The sequence below is a fragment of the Acipenser ruthenus genome, chromosome 23 (assembly GCF_902713425.1).
Source record: "Acipenser ruthenus chromosome 23, fAciRut3.2 maternal haplotype, whole genome shotgun sequence".
Classification (NCBI taxonomy): Eukaryota; Metazoa; Chordata; class Actinopteri; order Acipenseriformes; family Acipenseridae; genus Acipenser; species Acipenser ruthenus.
The window spans coordinates 13,110,826-13,127,524 of record NC_081211.1 but is presented as its reverse complement, the minus strand read 5'-3'; the positions used below and the strand labels follow the sequence as shown (position 1 = coordinate 13,127,524).

Genomic DNA, 16,699 nt, shown 5'->3' with positions numbered 1-16,699 from the left:
AAAGAATCGGCTATACAAAATTAAACCACCAATAAAAATTTGGCTAAAAATTTTCGACAGCATAATAAAGCCAATCCTTCTGTATGGTAGTGAAGTATGGGGTCCCCTTATGAACCCTGATTATAAAAAATGGGATCAAAGCCCCATAGAGAATTTCCATCTGGAATTCTGTAAACACCTCCTGCAGGTTCACAGGAGTGCAGCCAATAGCGCTTGCAGGGCTGAATTGGGCCGGTTCCCCTTACTCCACTCCATACAGAAACGAGCGCTCAACTACTGGGTCCATCTACAGCAGGCTGATCCGCAGTCCTACCACCACACTGTACTGCGGAGCTGCTCACAGCCCCCACAAGAGAATCCCCTCAGTAGAATGGTACTGAAGCTCAGCCAAATAAGTCAAATTAATACCAGCGAGCTTCAGAACACCACCAACAAAAAACTCCCAGCACAAAAAATGAAACAAATTAATCTAAATCTGGAAAACAATTATAAAGTACATTGGAATAACGAAATTGAATCACACAATAAATTACAATGCTATCTGGCCCTAAAAAAAGTATTTACCCTGGCAGAATATCTGGTCAGGGTCAAAAACACAAAACATAGACAGATCCTGACCAAGTACAGACTCAGTGACCACAGCCTGGCCATCGAAACTGGCCGGCACAAAAAAACCTGGATTGCCAAAGAAAAAAGGCTGTGCGGTCACTGTGATCTGGGAGAGGTAGAAACAGAAATGCACTTCCTGTTGTCCTGCCCAAAATACACAGAGATACGGGAGAGATATATCCCCCAATTCAAAAAACAAATAGCAGAGTTTAACCTCCTCTCCAATTCGAGTAAAATCCCCATCCTTCTAGGAGAGGAGGAGCGAACTGCAAATCTAGCAGCACAGTATGTGTCTGCCTGCCACAACCTGAGGGACAGTGTGTGACACCCTGCATACACGACCATGGGTTACTGGTGATGAGGAGGGAGGGAGGGAGGAAGGGAGGTAGTTATATTGTTCAAAGGGAAGGGAACAATGGTTTTTTGTGTTTGTTATGTTCTGTAATTGTATTTCTGTTTTATTATTTCTGTTTTGTATTATAAAAGCTTTGGCAATACCTGAGCGCTCTCGTCATGCCAATAAAGCATTTTTGAATTTGAATTTGAATTTGAGAGAGAGAGAGAGAGAGAGAGAGAGAGAGAGAGATGGATGCTTAACATGAGCTCCTAAATATACAAAATATTTATTGTCTTAGAATGAAATAAACACTGGAGAAATGTTATTTTTATTTCAGTAAAAACAAAGAGTACAATTAGAGACTATTTTCAACAAAAAAATATATATTTCAAAACATTAAAAAATAAATAAAGTAAAACTATAAAGACAAAAACAGGACCAGAAGAGATGAACTAACAGCAGAGAGAAGTGAGAGAAGGAAAGAAAGAAAAAAAGAAAGGAAAAGAAAGACAGAAAGGAAAGAAGAAAAAAAAAAAGAAAGAAAAAGAAAGGAAAAGAAAGAAAAAGGACAGAGTATACAATCAAAGAAAGAACAGAAAAACTGCTAGGAAAACAGCAAATTATCTGGACTTTGATTTATAAAAGGTAAGCCTCTCACCTTATTTTAAATTAAATTAAATCCATTTTCAAGTTAGCCTGTGTGAGAAGTGGCAGTTGGTGTGTGAGGTTGACGGTTGGAAATGGATACATTGAGCAGTGCAGCAATGCAGCCCCGCCCCCTGAGCCCTGTGTTCCAATTCCCTGCTTAGGTGAAGAGCGCTCAGGCCAGGAAACAACACAAGCACAGAGTGCTGAGAGAGAGCCCAGAGACTCATTGCTGACTGCTTCCAGGCTGGAGAAAACACTGTCACCACTAACCTGCTCCTCTTCACTGAGCACACAGACGCCTGGCACACAGCCATATGTAAAATGTATGTACATGTGAAAAAGGGAGGCATCTGCCAGGGGAGACAGTTGAAAATAAGGGAAGACGCAGACTCACACCACACAGTGTTCACAGTAAATCTGTATCAGAACGGCACTATCATGATACAGGGCAGTGAGGCCAGCCTGGTGTCTTTTGAGGAGAATTTCCTGGCCTTAAAAGAGCTGGCTGAGTCTGCAAAACCAAAGAGCCAAAACACAGGGACGCCTACAGCAGCAAGCCCTGTCCCTGACAGCACACAGCCTGCCCGCAGCACTGACAGCACAGCCCCAGTCCCCACTGTCCCAGCAGAGGAGAGCACAGTCCCTGGAGATAGCCAGCCCCTCCTCACCCAGCCCCCGGAGTTCCACAGCACAGTGGCAATCATGAAGGCAAGCCTCTCCCTGCTAGAGGTGGAGCTGACAGAGCTCAGGGAGCTAGTCTAGGCCAGGCTCACAGAGAGCGACATCACACAGCAGTTGAAAGACCAGACCAGTCAGATCAAGAACGAATATAAAGCCTCATTCAGGGAACTGAAGGCAGAGGTGAAGGAGCTGCAGCAGGACAGGGAAACCCTGAGAAGAGAACTGACCGGACTGAGAGAGGAGCTGCAGCACAGAGACAAAACAGTACAGAGCCTGAGGAAGCAACTGCACACACTCACAGTCCCCCACAGCCCTGCAGGAGGCACAGCAACCCAGACAGCACAGTGCCTCCCAGCCCCAGCCTGCAAGGACACACTGACACACACACACAGCACACCAGCCAAACACACTGACACACCGACACACACACACACACAGACAACACCGACAGCCCCCCAGCCAGACACACTGGCAATCACACAAAGCCTGACACACACACCACACACACGAACAGCACACAGAACACTCCCAACACACACGCTGACCCAGGCACAGCCCCGACCCCCTCGGGCAGACCGGCTGCAAAGCACCGCAACACCGAGATCGCCCTGCTGATGGACTCCAACGGGAAATACATTGATGAGAAGTGGCTCTTCCCAAAACACACAGTGTCCAAGATCTGGTGTCCGACCACAGAGAAGGCCCTGGAGGCTCTGTGTGAGTCCACCCTCGGCTCCCCCGGACACATAATCATTCACACAGGCACCAATGATCTGAGGGCCCAGCAGGAGAATGTGGCCAAGTCCATCAGGAGAGTGGCGGAGAGAGCCACCCAGGAATTTCCGCATTCAAAAATCATCATCTCCACCCTGCTGCCCAGAAAGGATTTCCACCAATACACCATCCAGAAGATCAACGCGGAAGTCTCCCGAGGGTGCGCTCTACTACCCAACGTGCACCTGGCACACCACCCCACCCTCGGGCTGCAACACCTGTATGACCACGTGCACCTGCACCAGCGGGGAGTCAGCATCTTTGCCAAGACCCTGAAAGACGTCACCCTGGGCCGAGACCCAGCCAGCCCCCAACACGGCAACAGGAGAGGCCTCAACGTCCACAGACCACAGCACAGCCCACAGACAGCCAGGTGGGCCCCCAGGAGCCTCCGTCCACAGCCTGGACAACACAACCGGCACCTGCCCAGCCCAGTCCAGCCCAGCGCCCAGCCCAGCCCAGCGGACCCAGGTCCGGTCCTGCCAGCCCATTCCAGCACCCAGCCCAGCCATCCCAGCAGCAGGCTCACAGCTACGCTGCGGCCCTCAGCAGACCAGCAGGGACTGGGAGCACAGAGCTGGAGGAGATTCACCACCTCCTGAACCTCATCTGCACAAGACTTATGAGCTAATTCACTACTATTAAAAAAAAAAAAAAAAAAAAATTAAATAGATTGTAAAAAAAAAAAGGAGAGAAAAGGGGGAGGAAAGGAAAAGAGAAAGGGGGAAAAAAAGTATATATATTGTACGTAGAGATTTCAGCAGCAAAACGTAAATATAATTAATATTTAGTGAATTATTACAAAACATATATATATATATATATTTTTTTCTTCTTCAAAATGTTTTGTTTAATTCTAAGACAAAAAATAGAAAAATAATTGCAAATATAAATATGATTAAATCTTTGTCCATCACAATGTGGAATATCCAGGGCCTGAGCTCCTCAGTGTTTGGGCTGAAGAGCACAGCCCCAGAGTTTATAGAGAGAGTGAAAGGCCTGGATATCATCATCCTGCAGGAGACATGGTGCAGGGCAGACGTGTCCACTCACTGTCCCTCAGGCTACAGGGAGATCATAGTGCCCTCACTGAAAAAGACCACAGTCAGACGAGGCAGAGACTCTGGGGGAATAATCATTTGGTACAAAGCAGAGTTCACCAACTCAATAGAGCCAATTAAACGGGGAGAGTCACATTTGTGGCTTAAAATCAGCAGAAATATTGTCTCTGCACAAAATGAAATCTTCCTGTGTGCAATATATATCCCCCCCTCAGAATCCCCATACTATAGTGAGGAAACCTTTACCAGTCTCCACACAGAGATCTGCCAAATCCAGGCCCAGGGAAATGTTCTGATCTGTGGAGATCTGAACGCCAGGACAGGCAAGCAGCCTGACTTCACCAGCACACAGGGAGACCAACATATATTCAGGCAAAAACCCCTATATTCCAGCCCTATTGTCTCCCAGAGAAACAGCTATGATAGAGAAATAAATCAAAGTGGGAAACAATTACTGCAACTCTGTCAAGGCCTGGGCCTGTACATTATTAACGGTAGGATCCGAGGGGACTCTTTAGGAAGACACACCTACAGCTCAGCTCTTGGCAACAGTGTAGTAGATTACACCTTTACTGACCTCGACCCTTCCTCTATTAGTGCATTCACTGTCAGGCCAATATCTCCTCTGTCAGACCACAGTCAAATAACTGTGTTCCTTAAAAGAACAGAGCAGACCAGCAACACACAGACACAGCCCTGCAAGCTGTATAACCTCCATCATTCCTACAGATGGGCTCCAAACAGTGCAGAAGAATACCAGAAAGCAATCAGCCATCCAAAAATCCAATCACTATTAAACACCTTTCTGGTTACACCACATACTCACAGTAAACGGGGAGTAAATCTAGCTGTAGAAAACCTGAATGAAATATTTAGACAGGCAGCTTTAAAATCCAAACTGAAAATAATTCGGAACACTCAAAAGAAAAAACTGAAAGAAGAAAATTGGTTTGATGAAGATTGTAAAAATATAAGGAAAAGACTTAGGCAATTATCAAATCAAAAACATAGACAACCAGACAACCAAGATTTACGCCTCAGCTACTGTGAAACTCTAAATTACTATAAACGCACACTAAAACAGAAAAAAAATAACCACATCAACAAGCAACTGACAGAAATCGAGGAGTCCATTAACTCAAACCGATTCTGGGAACATTGGAAAAAACTAAATAAATCAAAACCAGAAGAATTGGCCATACAAAATGGAAATATATGGAAAAACCATTTTGAAAAACTCTATCAAAACATAACACACAATGAACAACCATTAGATCAAAACAATATTTATGAAAAACTGAAAAAACTAGAATTGTCAATTAAAGACAACCAGAATCCACTGGACTCTCCAATCACTGCGCAGGAACTTAAAGAGAAACTGCAGAACCTCCAGAATAGGAAAGCCAGCGGGGTAGACAGCGTCTCCAATGAGATGCTGAAGCACAGCAGCCCTAAGCTGCAGGAGGCCCTGCGCAAACTGTTTAACCTGATACTAAGTGTGGGCTACTTCCCTGACATCTGGAACCAAGGGATAATATCCCCTGTCTTTAAGAGTGGAGACAAATTCGACCCCAATAACTACCGGGGCATCTGTGTGAGCAGTAACCTGGGGAAGGTATTCTGCAGTATCATTAACACTCGGATACTGGCCTTCCTTACCGAACACAGTGTCTTGAGTAAGAGTCAGATTGGCTTCCTTCCAAAACACCGCACTACTGATCATATTTACACCCTACACACCCTAATAGACAAACATGTAAACCAAAATAAAAATAAATTATTTGCTTGCTTTATAGATTTCAAAAAGGCTTTTGATTCAATCTGGCACGAAGGATTATTTTATAAACTCCTCCAAAGTGGTGTAGGAGGTAAAACCTATGACACAATTAAATCAATGTATACGGAAAATAAATGTGGTGTAAAGATTGGCAATAAAAGAACACAATTCTTCTCACAGGGGCGTGGAGTGAGACAGGGGTGCAGTTTGAGTCCAACACTGTTCAACATCTACATCAATGAACTGGCCACAGTGTTGGAGCAATCTGCAGCCCCTGGCCTCACTCTGCTTGATACTGAAATTAAATTCCTGCTCTACGCAGATGACCTGGTCCTGCTGTCGCCCACAGAGCAGGGGCTGCAGCAGAGCCTGTCACTGCTAGAGCAGTACTGTCAGACCTGGGCCCTGGCAGTAAACATGAACAAAACTAAAATCATGATATTTCAGAAAAAACCCAGATATCAGGAAAGTAGATACATCTTCACACTACACAACACCACAATAGAACACTGCATGCACTACACCTACCTGGGCCTAAACATCAGCGCATCAGGTAGCTTTAATCCGGCAGTGAATGCACTGAGAGAGAAGGCCCGCAGGGCTTTCTATTCCATAAAGAAAAAGCTTTATATAAAACTCCCCATTAGAATTTGGCTCAAAATTTTTGAAAGTGTTATCAAACCCATTGCCCTCTATGGCAGTGAAGTGTGGGGTCCGCTCACAGAGCAGGATTACACTAAATGGGATAAACACCCAATAGAAGCCCTGCACACAGAGTTCTGCAAAAACATCCTGCAAATACAGAGAAAAACACCAAACAACGCGTGCAGGGCAGAACTAGGTCAATATCCATTATTGATCTCAATACAAAAAACAGCAATTAAATTTTGGCTTCATCTAAAACAAAGCAACCCAAATTCCTACCATAGTAAAGCCCTGCAGTACCAAGAACTGAGCCAAAAGAAGAGTCCCCTCAGCCAGCTGGTCCTGAAGCTCACTGCACTAACACACACTAACACCAACCAGCCTCAGGACAGCACTGCTCCAACACAGACAATTCGAGTTAACCAAATTATAACACAACACAAACAAAACTACCTCACCTATTGGGACACACACACAAAAACACAAAGCAAATTAGAGTGCTATCGGGCCCCTCTAAAAAGACACTACACCCTGGCTGAATACCTGAGCAGGGTGAAAGACAACAAGCAGAGGCAGATCCTAACCAAATACAGGCTCAGTGAGCACAGCCTGGCCATAGAAACAGGCCGACACAGGCAGACCTGGCTGCCCAAAGAGGACCGGCTGTGTCATCACTGTCAACTCCAACAAGTAGAGACAGAGATGCACTTTCTACTGCAGTGTATAAAATACACAGAAATAAGGGAAACTTTCTTCCCACAAATAAAAAATCTCTGCAAAACATTCCCAGACCTGCCAGACTCTCAAAAACTCCCAATCCTCCTCGGAGAGGAGTCCAGCTGTGTCCAACTGGCAGCCCAGTACACAGCCGCCTGTCACAGCCTGAGGGACAAACAGTGAGCACTCTACATTAGTTCAAATCTTGTTATATTTCATTGTTGTTATTGTTAACTTATTAATAACGTGGTTATTATTTATATTTGTTTACCATTATTATTATCATTATTATTCTCATCAGTGTTATTGTCTATTTAATGTTCAGATGATGTACTGTGTATGCATTGCTTTGGCAATACTGTGAATAATGGTCATGTCAATAAAGCACCTTTGAATTGAATTGAGAGAGAGAGAGAGAGAGAGAGAGAGAGAGAGAGAGAGAGAGAGAGAGAGAGAGAGAGAGAGAGAGAGAGAGATGAGAGAGATATGAGAGAGAGAGAGAGAGATGAGAGATGAGAGAGAGAGAGAGAGAGAGAGAGAGAGGATTAAAACGAAACTAAAATTAAACTCCAGGAACAGTGAAGGCAATTGCTCAGCCTGACCTGGGTTTTGTTTATTACGTTTGTGTTCGAGATTTGTTTATGTTTAAACCTTTTATTTTTGCTCTGGGAGCAAGTGTTTTTTGTTCAAGCCTTTTATTTATTTTTGTTATTTGCCTGGTGTCAGTGTTTTCCCATCCCTGCTTCTGCAGTGACGTCACCGTTCAGTTAGCCTGTCACAATGGCTTTCAAATGTGGAGCCATGCACAAAACCTGTGATTTTTAATCAATTTGCATGGCTTTTCAGTATTAGAAGGCTATATAGATTAGAACCCCTGGGGGTTAGTTTTGAGTTTTAGGGTTTCTTATTAATCCTTCAAGATTTCAACGTTTATTTCTGGTTGCTTAGCCTGCAGTTTAAAAAGGTTCTTTGTATACTATTTGGAACCCCTGAAATACAGTTTCTTGGAATAACTTTTTCAAGAGTGTAAGATTTTTAAACCTCACGAATATGTTTTAGGGTATTCCCGGAAGGTATTAGTAATAAATCAGCCACTTAACGCAAGTGTAGCCCATCAATCAACAAAACCTTTATTATTTAACTTCCAGTACAGTACCAAACAATATTAAGCCATAGCAGTCAAAACAAATGGTTATTACACGTTCTCAATGGGAAGTTGGGCGCGGCCTGGAGTCTATGCGTCAAGCAGTTTGTCTCTTAATTATTAATTAGTCATTTAGGAGATTAAGTGATTTGCTCTGGGTCACACACAGTGTGAGTAGGGATTTAAACCGGGAACCACCTAGTATGAAGCCTTTGTCTTTAACCACTGGGCCACCTTACCCAAGCTTCATCGAATACCTAGCTAATTCACATTTTTAACTCTCGACTCTCGCTCTTATGTAATTTTTAGCCAAGTGCATGACCATTCGTCCAATAATTACACTGTAGCCTATAATATTCTGTGCACAGAGGGGCACATTTACTAATGTAACAGGAGGAGGGAGGAGGGAGGAGGAGGTGTTTTGGGCAGGGGTGTGTTGGGGGCTATTGTTGGTTGTTTGGCGAGGGAGGGAGCAATTACTGAATGGCTGGATATTGTGAGCACGGGTGTGGAGTGTGAGTGTGGGGTTATCTGTGGTTTATTGTGCTTTGTAGTGGCAGCCGGGGTTTACAAATAACTTTAGTCTTTTATTTGCTCCGAGTTCCCTTTACCTTTTTCTTATTAATTTAATAAACACTGGCTTGAGATGTGTTGTAAAAAAAAATCTGATATGCTCCGCCTCATTAGCACCCACAGAGGTTGTATTTTACATTAAGGGCTAATGAAACCCCAGTCTCATCATGCCCAAAAGATACCACGTTAAAAATGAGATATAGTTTAAAAATCCGACCTACATCTCACTCGTTTTACATTGCAATCTTAATATCACACATTTACTACTGCCGCTTTTGCATCTCACTCAAAAAAACAGTCTCAGCAACAACACTAGCTTGTTAAAGTGAACAATCAACAATTTCTATGTGGTTACACAGTCAACATCTTAAAAGTCCACATTGCATGGACTATTACACGTATTATTATAAAGTACAAATACAGAATCTTACACGTGGTTTCAAACAGCATGATAAACGGTTCCACATCTAAGACATAGAACCATTTTTGCTCAGTTTTGTTTTCCTGAGAGTATAACACATAGCTGAAATTTGCTTCTAGTGCTTAATCACTAAAAACAAGATCTGGTCAATAACATGATATTCTCTGTCGTCACTGAATTGCAGTTTTCTGATCCAGTACAGTATTAAAGTACTAATCAGTGGCTCTTTGCAGGTGTTTCTATCAAGGCTGAAAAGTGTAGTTTGTATAGACAGTAAAAATGAACAAACATCCCCTCGGCTGAATACCCATTCTTGAATTTGCAGTAGTTCAATTCATATTAACCCATTTCGTGCAGGGAATGGGCAATTAAAGGTCGGTTAACACTTCGGACAGTTTTTGTAAGTATGTTACTCACTGTATTATGTCACCCGATCGGACTGTAATCAATGCATTGAATGGCTATCAAGACACATCAGACCCATTGGAATGGTCTGTGTGGTCCCCCATGAGTAACACCATGATGATCACCAACGCATTGAAAGGTGATGATAGCAACCCAGTCTCACGAGAGAAACGTTAACAGATTGACGTTTCTGCATTTCTCCTTTCTGGTGGAAAAAACGTTACGTGGGTAACGTTTTCACTTTCAACCACAGTGCTTTGAGGCAGCTTTTGTCGAAATTCTTTTTTTATATTTATTTTCTGTGAACATTAGTTTATGGATAATCGTGTTTGCTTTTAAACCAATTAAATTGTTACAAAACAATTACTATTCTTTAGTCCATTCGTTTTAATTCCGTACATGGTCCTGTAGTAGTGCTAAAATATACACTGCCTTTTTTCTTTATATATTTACTTGAAACCTCGCGCTTTTAAACCAATTAAATTGTTACAAGAAAAAACGACTATTCTATAGTCCATTCATTTTAATTCCGTACATGGTCTTGTTGTACCAGTGCTAAAATATACACTGCCTTTTTTCTTTATATATTTACGGGAAACCTCGCTTAATATAATTTTAGGAAATGACATGTCAGCACTGTGCTTGCATCCAGAGCGCGTCTGCCGATGAAAATAAAAATGCGGCTAAAAACAAAACAGTATTCGGTTCAACAGAGACAGTCAGTAACTTAAAAACAAATAAGCTAAGTGCTCCGTGTCTGTCTGTACAGTTTGAATTTTGAATGTGCTGCGTCTGCTAGCTCTGCGACGCTCAGCCAATAGGCAGGGACGGGACGTTGAAAAGAACTGTGGGAAATGTGGGTTCAGGCATAGAAGCAAAGGTATATTTCAAGGTCAAAATAAGGCCTACTTATTTTGAATATTAACTTTTAAATATTTAGCCATGCTGTTTTGAGAATAGGCCTATACAGTGTATATCTTAGTGGTAATATATTTGTTTTAATAAGTCATGGCCCCAAAGGCATCAGTATACTCTCATTTGGCCCTGAGAAAAATATTCTTGATAACACCATGACCTGCAATGCCTGGATTGTTTTGTTGGATTTGCTATGAAAACAAAAACTGTTTATCACAGTAGGCTATGTTGTGGGAAAGTGTATATTGAAACTGTGGAGATTCTGGGAAGACTTCAGGGATTTTCTGGATTTTACCAATTTTATATTTCTCACTATTTACTGTGTTTGATTTTATTCTGATATTGCTAGATTATATTGCTGTAATACATGACAATTTTACCAGCAAAGCATTTAGCTAATTTTGCATTATTATTATTCTTTCTTAGCAGACACCCTTATCCAGGGCAACTTACAATTGTTACAAGATATCACATTATTTTTACATACAATTACATTATTTTTTACATACAATTACCCATTTATACAGTTGGGTTTTTACTGGAGCAATCTAGGTAAAGTACCTTGCTCAAGGGTACAGCAGCAGTGTCCCCCAGCTGGGATTAAACCCATGACCCTCCGGTCAAGAGTGCAGAGCCCTAACCACTACTCCACACTGTTGCCCTTATTATATACTGCTGCATTTATTATAATGTGCCATATATTTATTGTGAATTTGTGATAGTGTAATCCAGCACTGCAGAAGCGCAAATATTTGTTGACAGAAAAATGTACCCATTTCAGTGGTTTTACACATGTTTTACTGCAAACGGTGCCAATAAGCAAAGCTGGGACATTATCAGATGTTATTCATTTAAAGTACAATTACATTCATTATGCTGCTTCTGTAATTATTATTATTATTATTTATTATTATTTATTTCTTAGCAGACGCCCTTATCCAGGGCGACTTACAATTGTTACAATTGTTTAATTAGAAGAAGACCCCAAACAGCTTTTCTTTCAGTTTACGGTGTGCACAATTCTACAAACGGACACATGTGCTTTTAGGCATTAATATACTGTATGTATTTTATTTATTTCCAATCCATATACTGTATTAAACCAAAATCATGAAAATACTCTTATTATGTCAATGCAACTGCCTTAATGTAAAGTGGAGCGATCAAAAAAAAAGAAGCCAAGTTAGAAACAAAAATTGTGTGAATGTTGGGCCCCAGCACCTTTCCAAGTGTGCCTATTTGCTTGATGCTTGACAGGGTTGCCCCAAGTGCTTCTCCTAACTTGAGTTTTTGTATTTGATATCACCACTTCAAAACGGCTGTTGCATTTTTCTAACCTGTTTTTTTTTACATTGTCAATGTTATATATATATATATATATATATATATATATATATATATATATATATATATATATATATATATATATATATATAAATAATGTGTGTTTTAATTTTCCATTTACTGTACTTAATATTTTTGATTAAAAAAATAATTCTAACTTCATAATGTGACTGAATTTGTTGGAGTGATGTTGTATTAAAATGTTTTAAAAACCACGTAAGTTGCCTTGGACAAAGCTGTCTGCCAACTAAACTATAACAATGTGTCAATTTCTTACTCATGATCTTACTCTTCTATTAAAATCTGCATTACTTTAAAAATATGCTTTTTTGTGTTTTACCTTTCTTTCTCTAGTCCCTTAAATAAAATCTCTAACATGGGGAAATTAAAAAGTGATGTTACTTATGAGTAAGGTAATGAAACCTATTACTTTTTGGAAATACAGTATTTCTATTCATCAATAGAATAATAGCCTATATTAGCAGTTATACTTACAAATGATTGGTGTTCGTGCCTGTAAATAAACGTCAATCGTGAAGGCAGTGTTGAAATAATCAGTAGGCTATACACAAGCACATTATCAAAAGCGATTTATGTCTGACAAGGTCAAATAATGAAAATAATGAAAATAATGATGTTGACAAGTACGACAACTAGCATATTTTCATTTAATATAGTAAGTGAAAAATCAGATTAACAGTGGTAATCGGATAATGATACAGTACTGTAATTTCAATGACATATGTTTTGTAATATTAGTAATTTTAATGTATTACTGGTAGTATTTCCACGTAATATTAGTAATTTTAATGTATTACTGGTATAAATCAAAGTTTAAACAACAACTAAACACCTCTTTTCTATCTCCGCTTCTATCTGTTGACTTAAGCTCAGGAATGTACTTTCTTACCTAGGCAATATGGCCGCCCGATTTGCATCCTGCTGCTAGGAAATTTGCATAGGCGTGTCCTATCTAATCTTTCAATATCTATGGTAGACACAAACCTGAAAAAAATATTTTACCCAGATTCTCCTGACGCTTACTTCCTAAACACGTTTGTCTAGCCAATCACAAAATTCAGAGAGAGTTTCTGATAAGCCTTACTGAGTTCCACAGTTGCTCTAATTTTTTGAGAGTTGCTGTGTTTTTTGTAATGGGTGAAGTGACTTCAACAGTTAGAGGTGGTTATAGGACTAAGTGGTGATTGTGGTGTCAATGTATATGCACATCAATACAAAAGAAATACGGAATCTAACAGCCCCGCTCCACTCCATCTGAAATGGGTTGGGCTTGTTTGACAGGCTGTGCCTCTTTTTTTCTCGTGAGACTTGGCAACACAGTTCAGTTTGCAAAAGGTAGACTGTTTCCATGAAAATAAGCATTATACATAACACACATATAAACATAACCGAGTATCATATTTAAATATATTGCTTTCTGAAGACTACCGATGATGATACCAATGACTGTACTCGGGATTCTCTGCTGGGTTCACGCAGCTGCCGCAGGTCAGTTTTTACTGTTTAGTTTCTTCAAATAATAAAATATACAGCACAAATACTGGGACTTCCTTGGAGGACTTGCTTGCTTTAAGAACAATAAATCGTTTAAAACTGGTAGCCACTTAGAAACTAAAACTTTTGGGGGAATGTTCTGTTGAGCCTGTTAGACCTAATAAAAAATAAAGTCATGATGCAGTTGTAATAACTCGACTTTACACGGAATCAAGTCGCACTTCCTCACAGGCATTTAAGAAAGGGGCGATTTTAAACTGTTTGAGTCATTTTTGTAGATACCATATCTTTAAAAGACTAATTAGTGGGGCTCGTGAAGCAATAGTCCCCACTTTAAATCTTCGACATACTTCTTATTAGTAGTCGTAGTATTCAAGACGACTTGCAGGTGTTACAGGGCAGTACAGAGTTACAATGCAAAATGAATATTTAAATACAGCATAGTTTACAGTAAGTGCAAATAACACAACTAAAATACAATATGAAATAAGATGCAGCAAGTTAGGATTATAAGAGGTCATATCTACAATGACACAGTAGTGTAACAGTGCAGGATAGTGCATTAGCTGAGGATCCAGTAACGTGGTGCGTAGACCAGGGAAGTCCAGTGCATAGGAGGGGCAGATCAAGAGATCTACAAGTGCAGTCTGAACAGGTTACACACTGCCAGCGTATTTTATAAACAACATTGATATAGCATTTTGAAGAGCATGTCACTAACATGCTTTGCGTAAAATATTTTCTAAACAAAGTTGTATGGCAGGAGAAAGGCAGACAAAAATCAAGCACATCCTATATAGACATAATTTGCTAAACTTAAACAAATGACCAACTAAATAATTACATACCGTACAGGCGAAAAAGAAAGTGAACGAGTACCTGCGCTGGGGAAAATAAACAAACACTGCTGGGGAAGGGCTACAATAATATAAATACAACTTCCAACAAACACTAACAGATTTGTTTCCAGATAAAGGAAGTGGCTACACCTCGTGACTTATAACGCACCCGCGACGTGTGGATATCAGAGTATATAAGAACATAAGAACATAAGAAAGTTTACAAACGAGAGGAGGCCATTCGGCCCATCTTGCTCATTTGGTTTAGTAGCTTATTGATCCCAGAATCTCATCAAGCAGCTTCTTGAAAGATCCCAGGGTATTTAAGACCGAATTCTACTGAATACTTCATCCCCACCACCACCAACTGGTAGTAGATCTGAGAGAATAATTCTGCATCCTAACTTTTTCAGCTGTCTTGTTAATGATTTAAAATCCTCTTTCAGAATCTCAGATTTTCTGTATGTCATTTCTGCCAGCATGTACAATGACTACAGACTCTTTTTTTGTGAATCTGTGCATTCTTGATTCAATATCCTTTACTTTTGCTCCAGGGAGGCAGTTAACAACCCTATTTACGGGATCTTTACGACACCTACTAACAGCACCTCACCCCTGTGTTCATCCAGCACTAGATCATCATAGCGTAGAATTGAATCACCTGCCTACAACACCTCACCCCTGTGTTCATCCAGCACTAGATCATCATAGCGTAGAATTGAATCATCTACTAACACCACCTCACCCCTGTGTTCATCCAGCACTAGGTCATCATAGCGTAGAATTGAATCACCTGCCTACAACACCTCACCCCTGTGTTCATCCAGCATTAGATCATCATAGCGTAGAATTGAATCATCTACTAACAACACCTCACCCCTGTGTTCATCCAGCACTAGGTCATCATAGCGTAGAATTGAATCACCTACTAACAACACCTCACCTCTGTGTTCATCCAGCACTAGGTCATCATTGCTCATTGCTTGGAATCTATTAGCTAGATCAATCTCTTCTCTATGTGGACTGCTCGGTGTCGTCCTCCTCTTCGTATTTTTCATAACAGTTAACCAGACCCCACTCACTTCATGTCTTTCATCCATATTTACCTTCTCAGATCCCTCTACACATACAGTTCCACTGTCATGCTGTGACACTGAAACGTCACATGGAGCAGGCGCATTTATAAAGTTAAAATCAGAGTCGTTTTCAGTCTCACCTTCAGTATCCAAAACTAACCAAGTGTTATTAATTTTTATTATTTTCAATGAACTGTTCATTTTTGTTTATGCTTCCAAGTATTAAAATTTGTTTTTCAAGTTCGGCACTTTTGTATTATTTGTTTCCACTCATGTTCAGATATATCCTCTATAGATTTTACTAATTTTTTATTTGTATAATGAACATTTTGTTATTAGCTATTAGACTCTTGTAGATTTTAGAGAGCTGGTTCTAGAATTTCTTAAACCAGATTCTATCTATTTTAACATGCAGAAATCATATTTCTTCTACTGGATCGTGTATATTTTTGTCATTTTGAGATCTGAATGACTTATTTGAAGATGTCTTGTAATGTTATTAGGGCAGTAGTGTGGAGTAGTGGTTAGGGCTCTGGACTCTTGACCAGAGGGTCTTGGGTTCAATCCCCGGTGGAGGACACTGCTGCTTTACCCTTGAGCAAGGTACTTTACCTAGATTGCTCCAGTAAAAACCCAACTGTATAAATGGGTAATTGTATGTAAAAATAATGTGTAAAAAAATAATGTAATTGTATGTGATGTCTTGTAACAATTGTAAGTCACCCTGGATAAGGGTGTCTGCTAAGAAATAAACAATAATAATGTGTTTCCACTTTAAATTCTCCAGATTTTAAATACAGTAGTCCCTCGCCAAAACCTTGAAATTTTAAATTTACAAATTGAAAAATAAAAACATTTAATGGTTTTCGCTATTTAAATCCTAAATTTCACAGTGGTGTAACAAGGTATGCATGTTGACTAACAAAGTAGAAGCGCCAAAAGTCAATGAAACTGAACAACAGTCGATTGCTCTATGATTGTTGCATTTCTGTTATTAAAAAAATGGTCTGTTTTCAAATGCCATTATGTGCAACAGTAACTCAAAAACTATTCTGAAATGCATAGCATTCACTATTAAAACTTGGATTATTAATTCCTCAACTGCTATAAAGTTCTCAGAGGCATTGAGTCTATCACCATTTTCACATACTTTGACATCTGATGAGCTGGTTAATACTTATAACACCACCTTGACATTACTTTTGATGCTGCAGGTTC

General features: G+C 40.2%; 1 protein-coding gene across 1 annotated transcript in view; it reads left to right on the top strand.

Annotated features, from left to right (window-relative positions):
- Positions 1-13,369: 13,369 nt before the first annotated feature.
- LOC117419273 (major histocompatibility complex class I-related gene protein-like) overlaps positions 13,370-16,699 on the top strand; it is a 47,687-nt gene continuing 44,357 nt past the window's right edge. Inside the window, exon 1 of the mRNA XM_034031916.3 lies at positions 13,370-13,560. Coding sequence (XP_033887807.1) covers positions 13,503-13,560 — 58 coding nt within the window. The 5' untranslated portion in view covers positions 13,370-13,502. The remainder of the gene's footprint in view (positions 13,561-16,699) is intronic.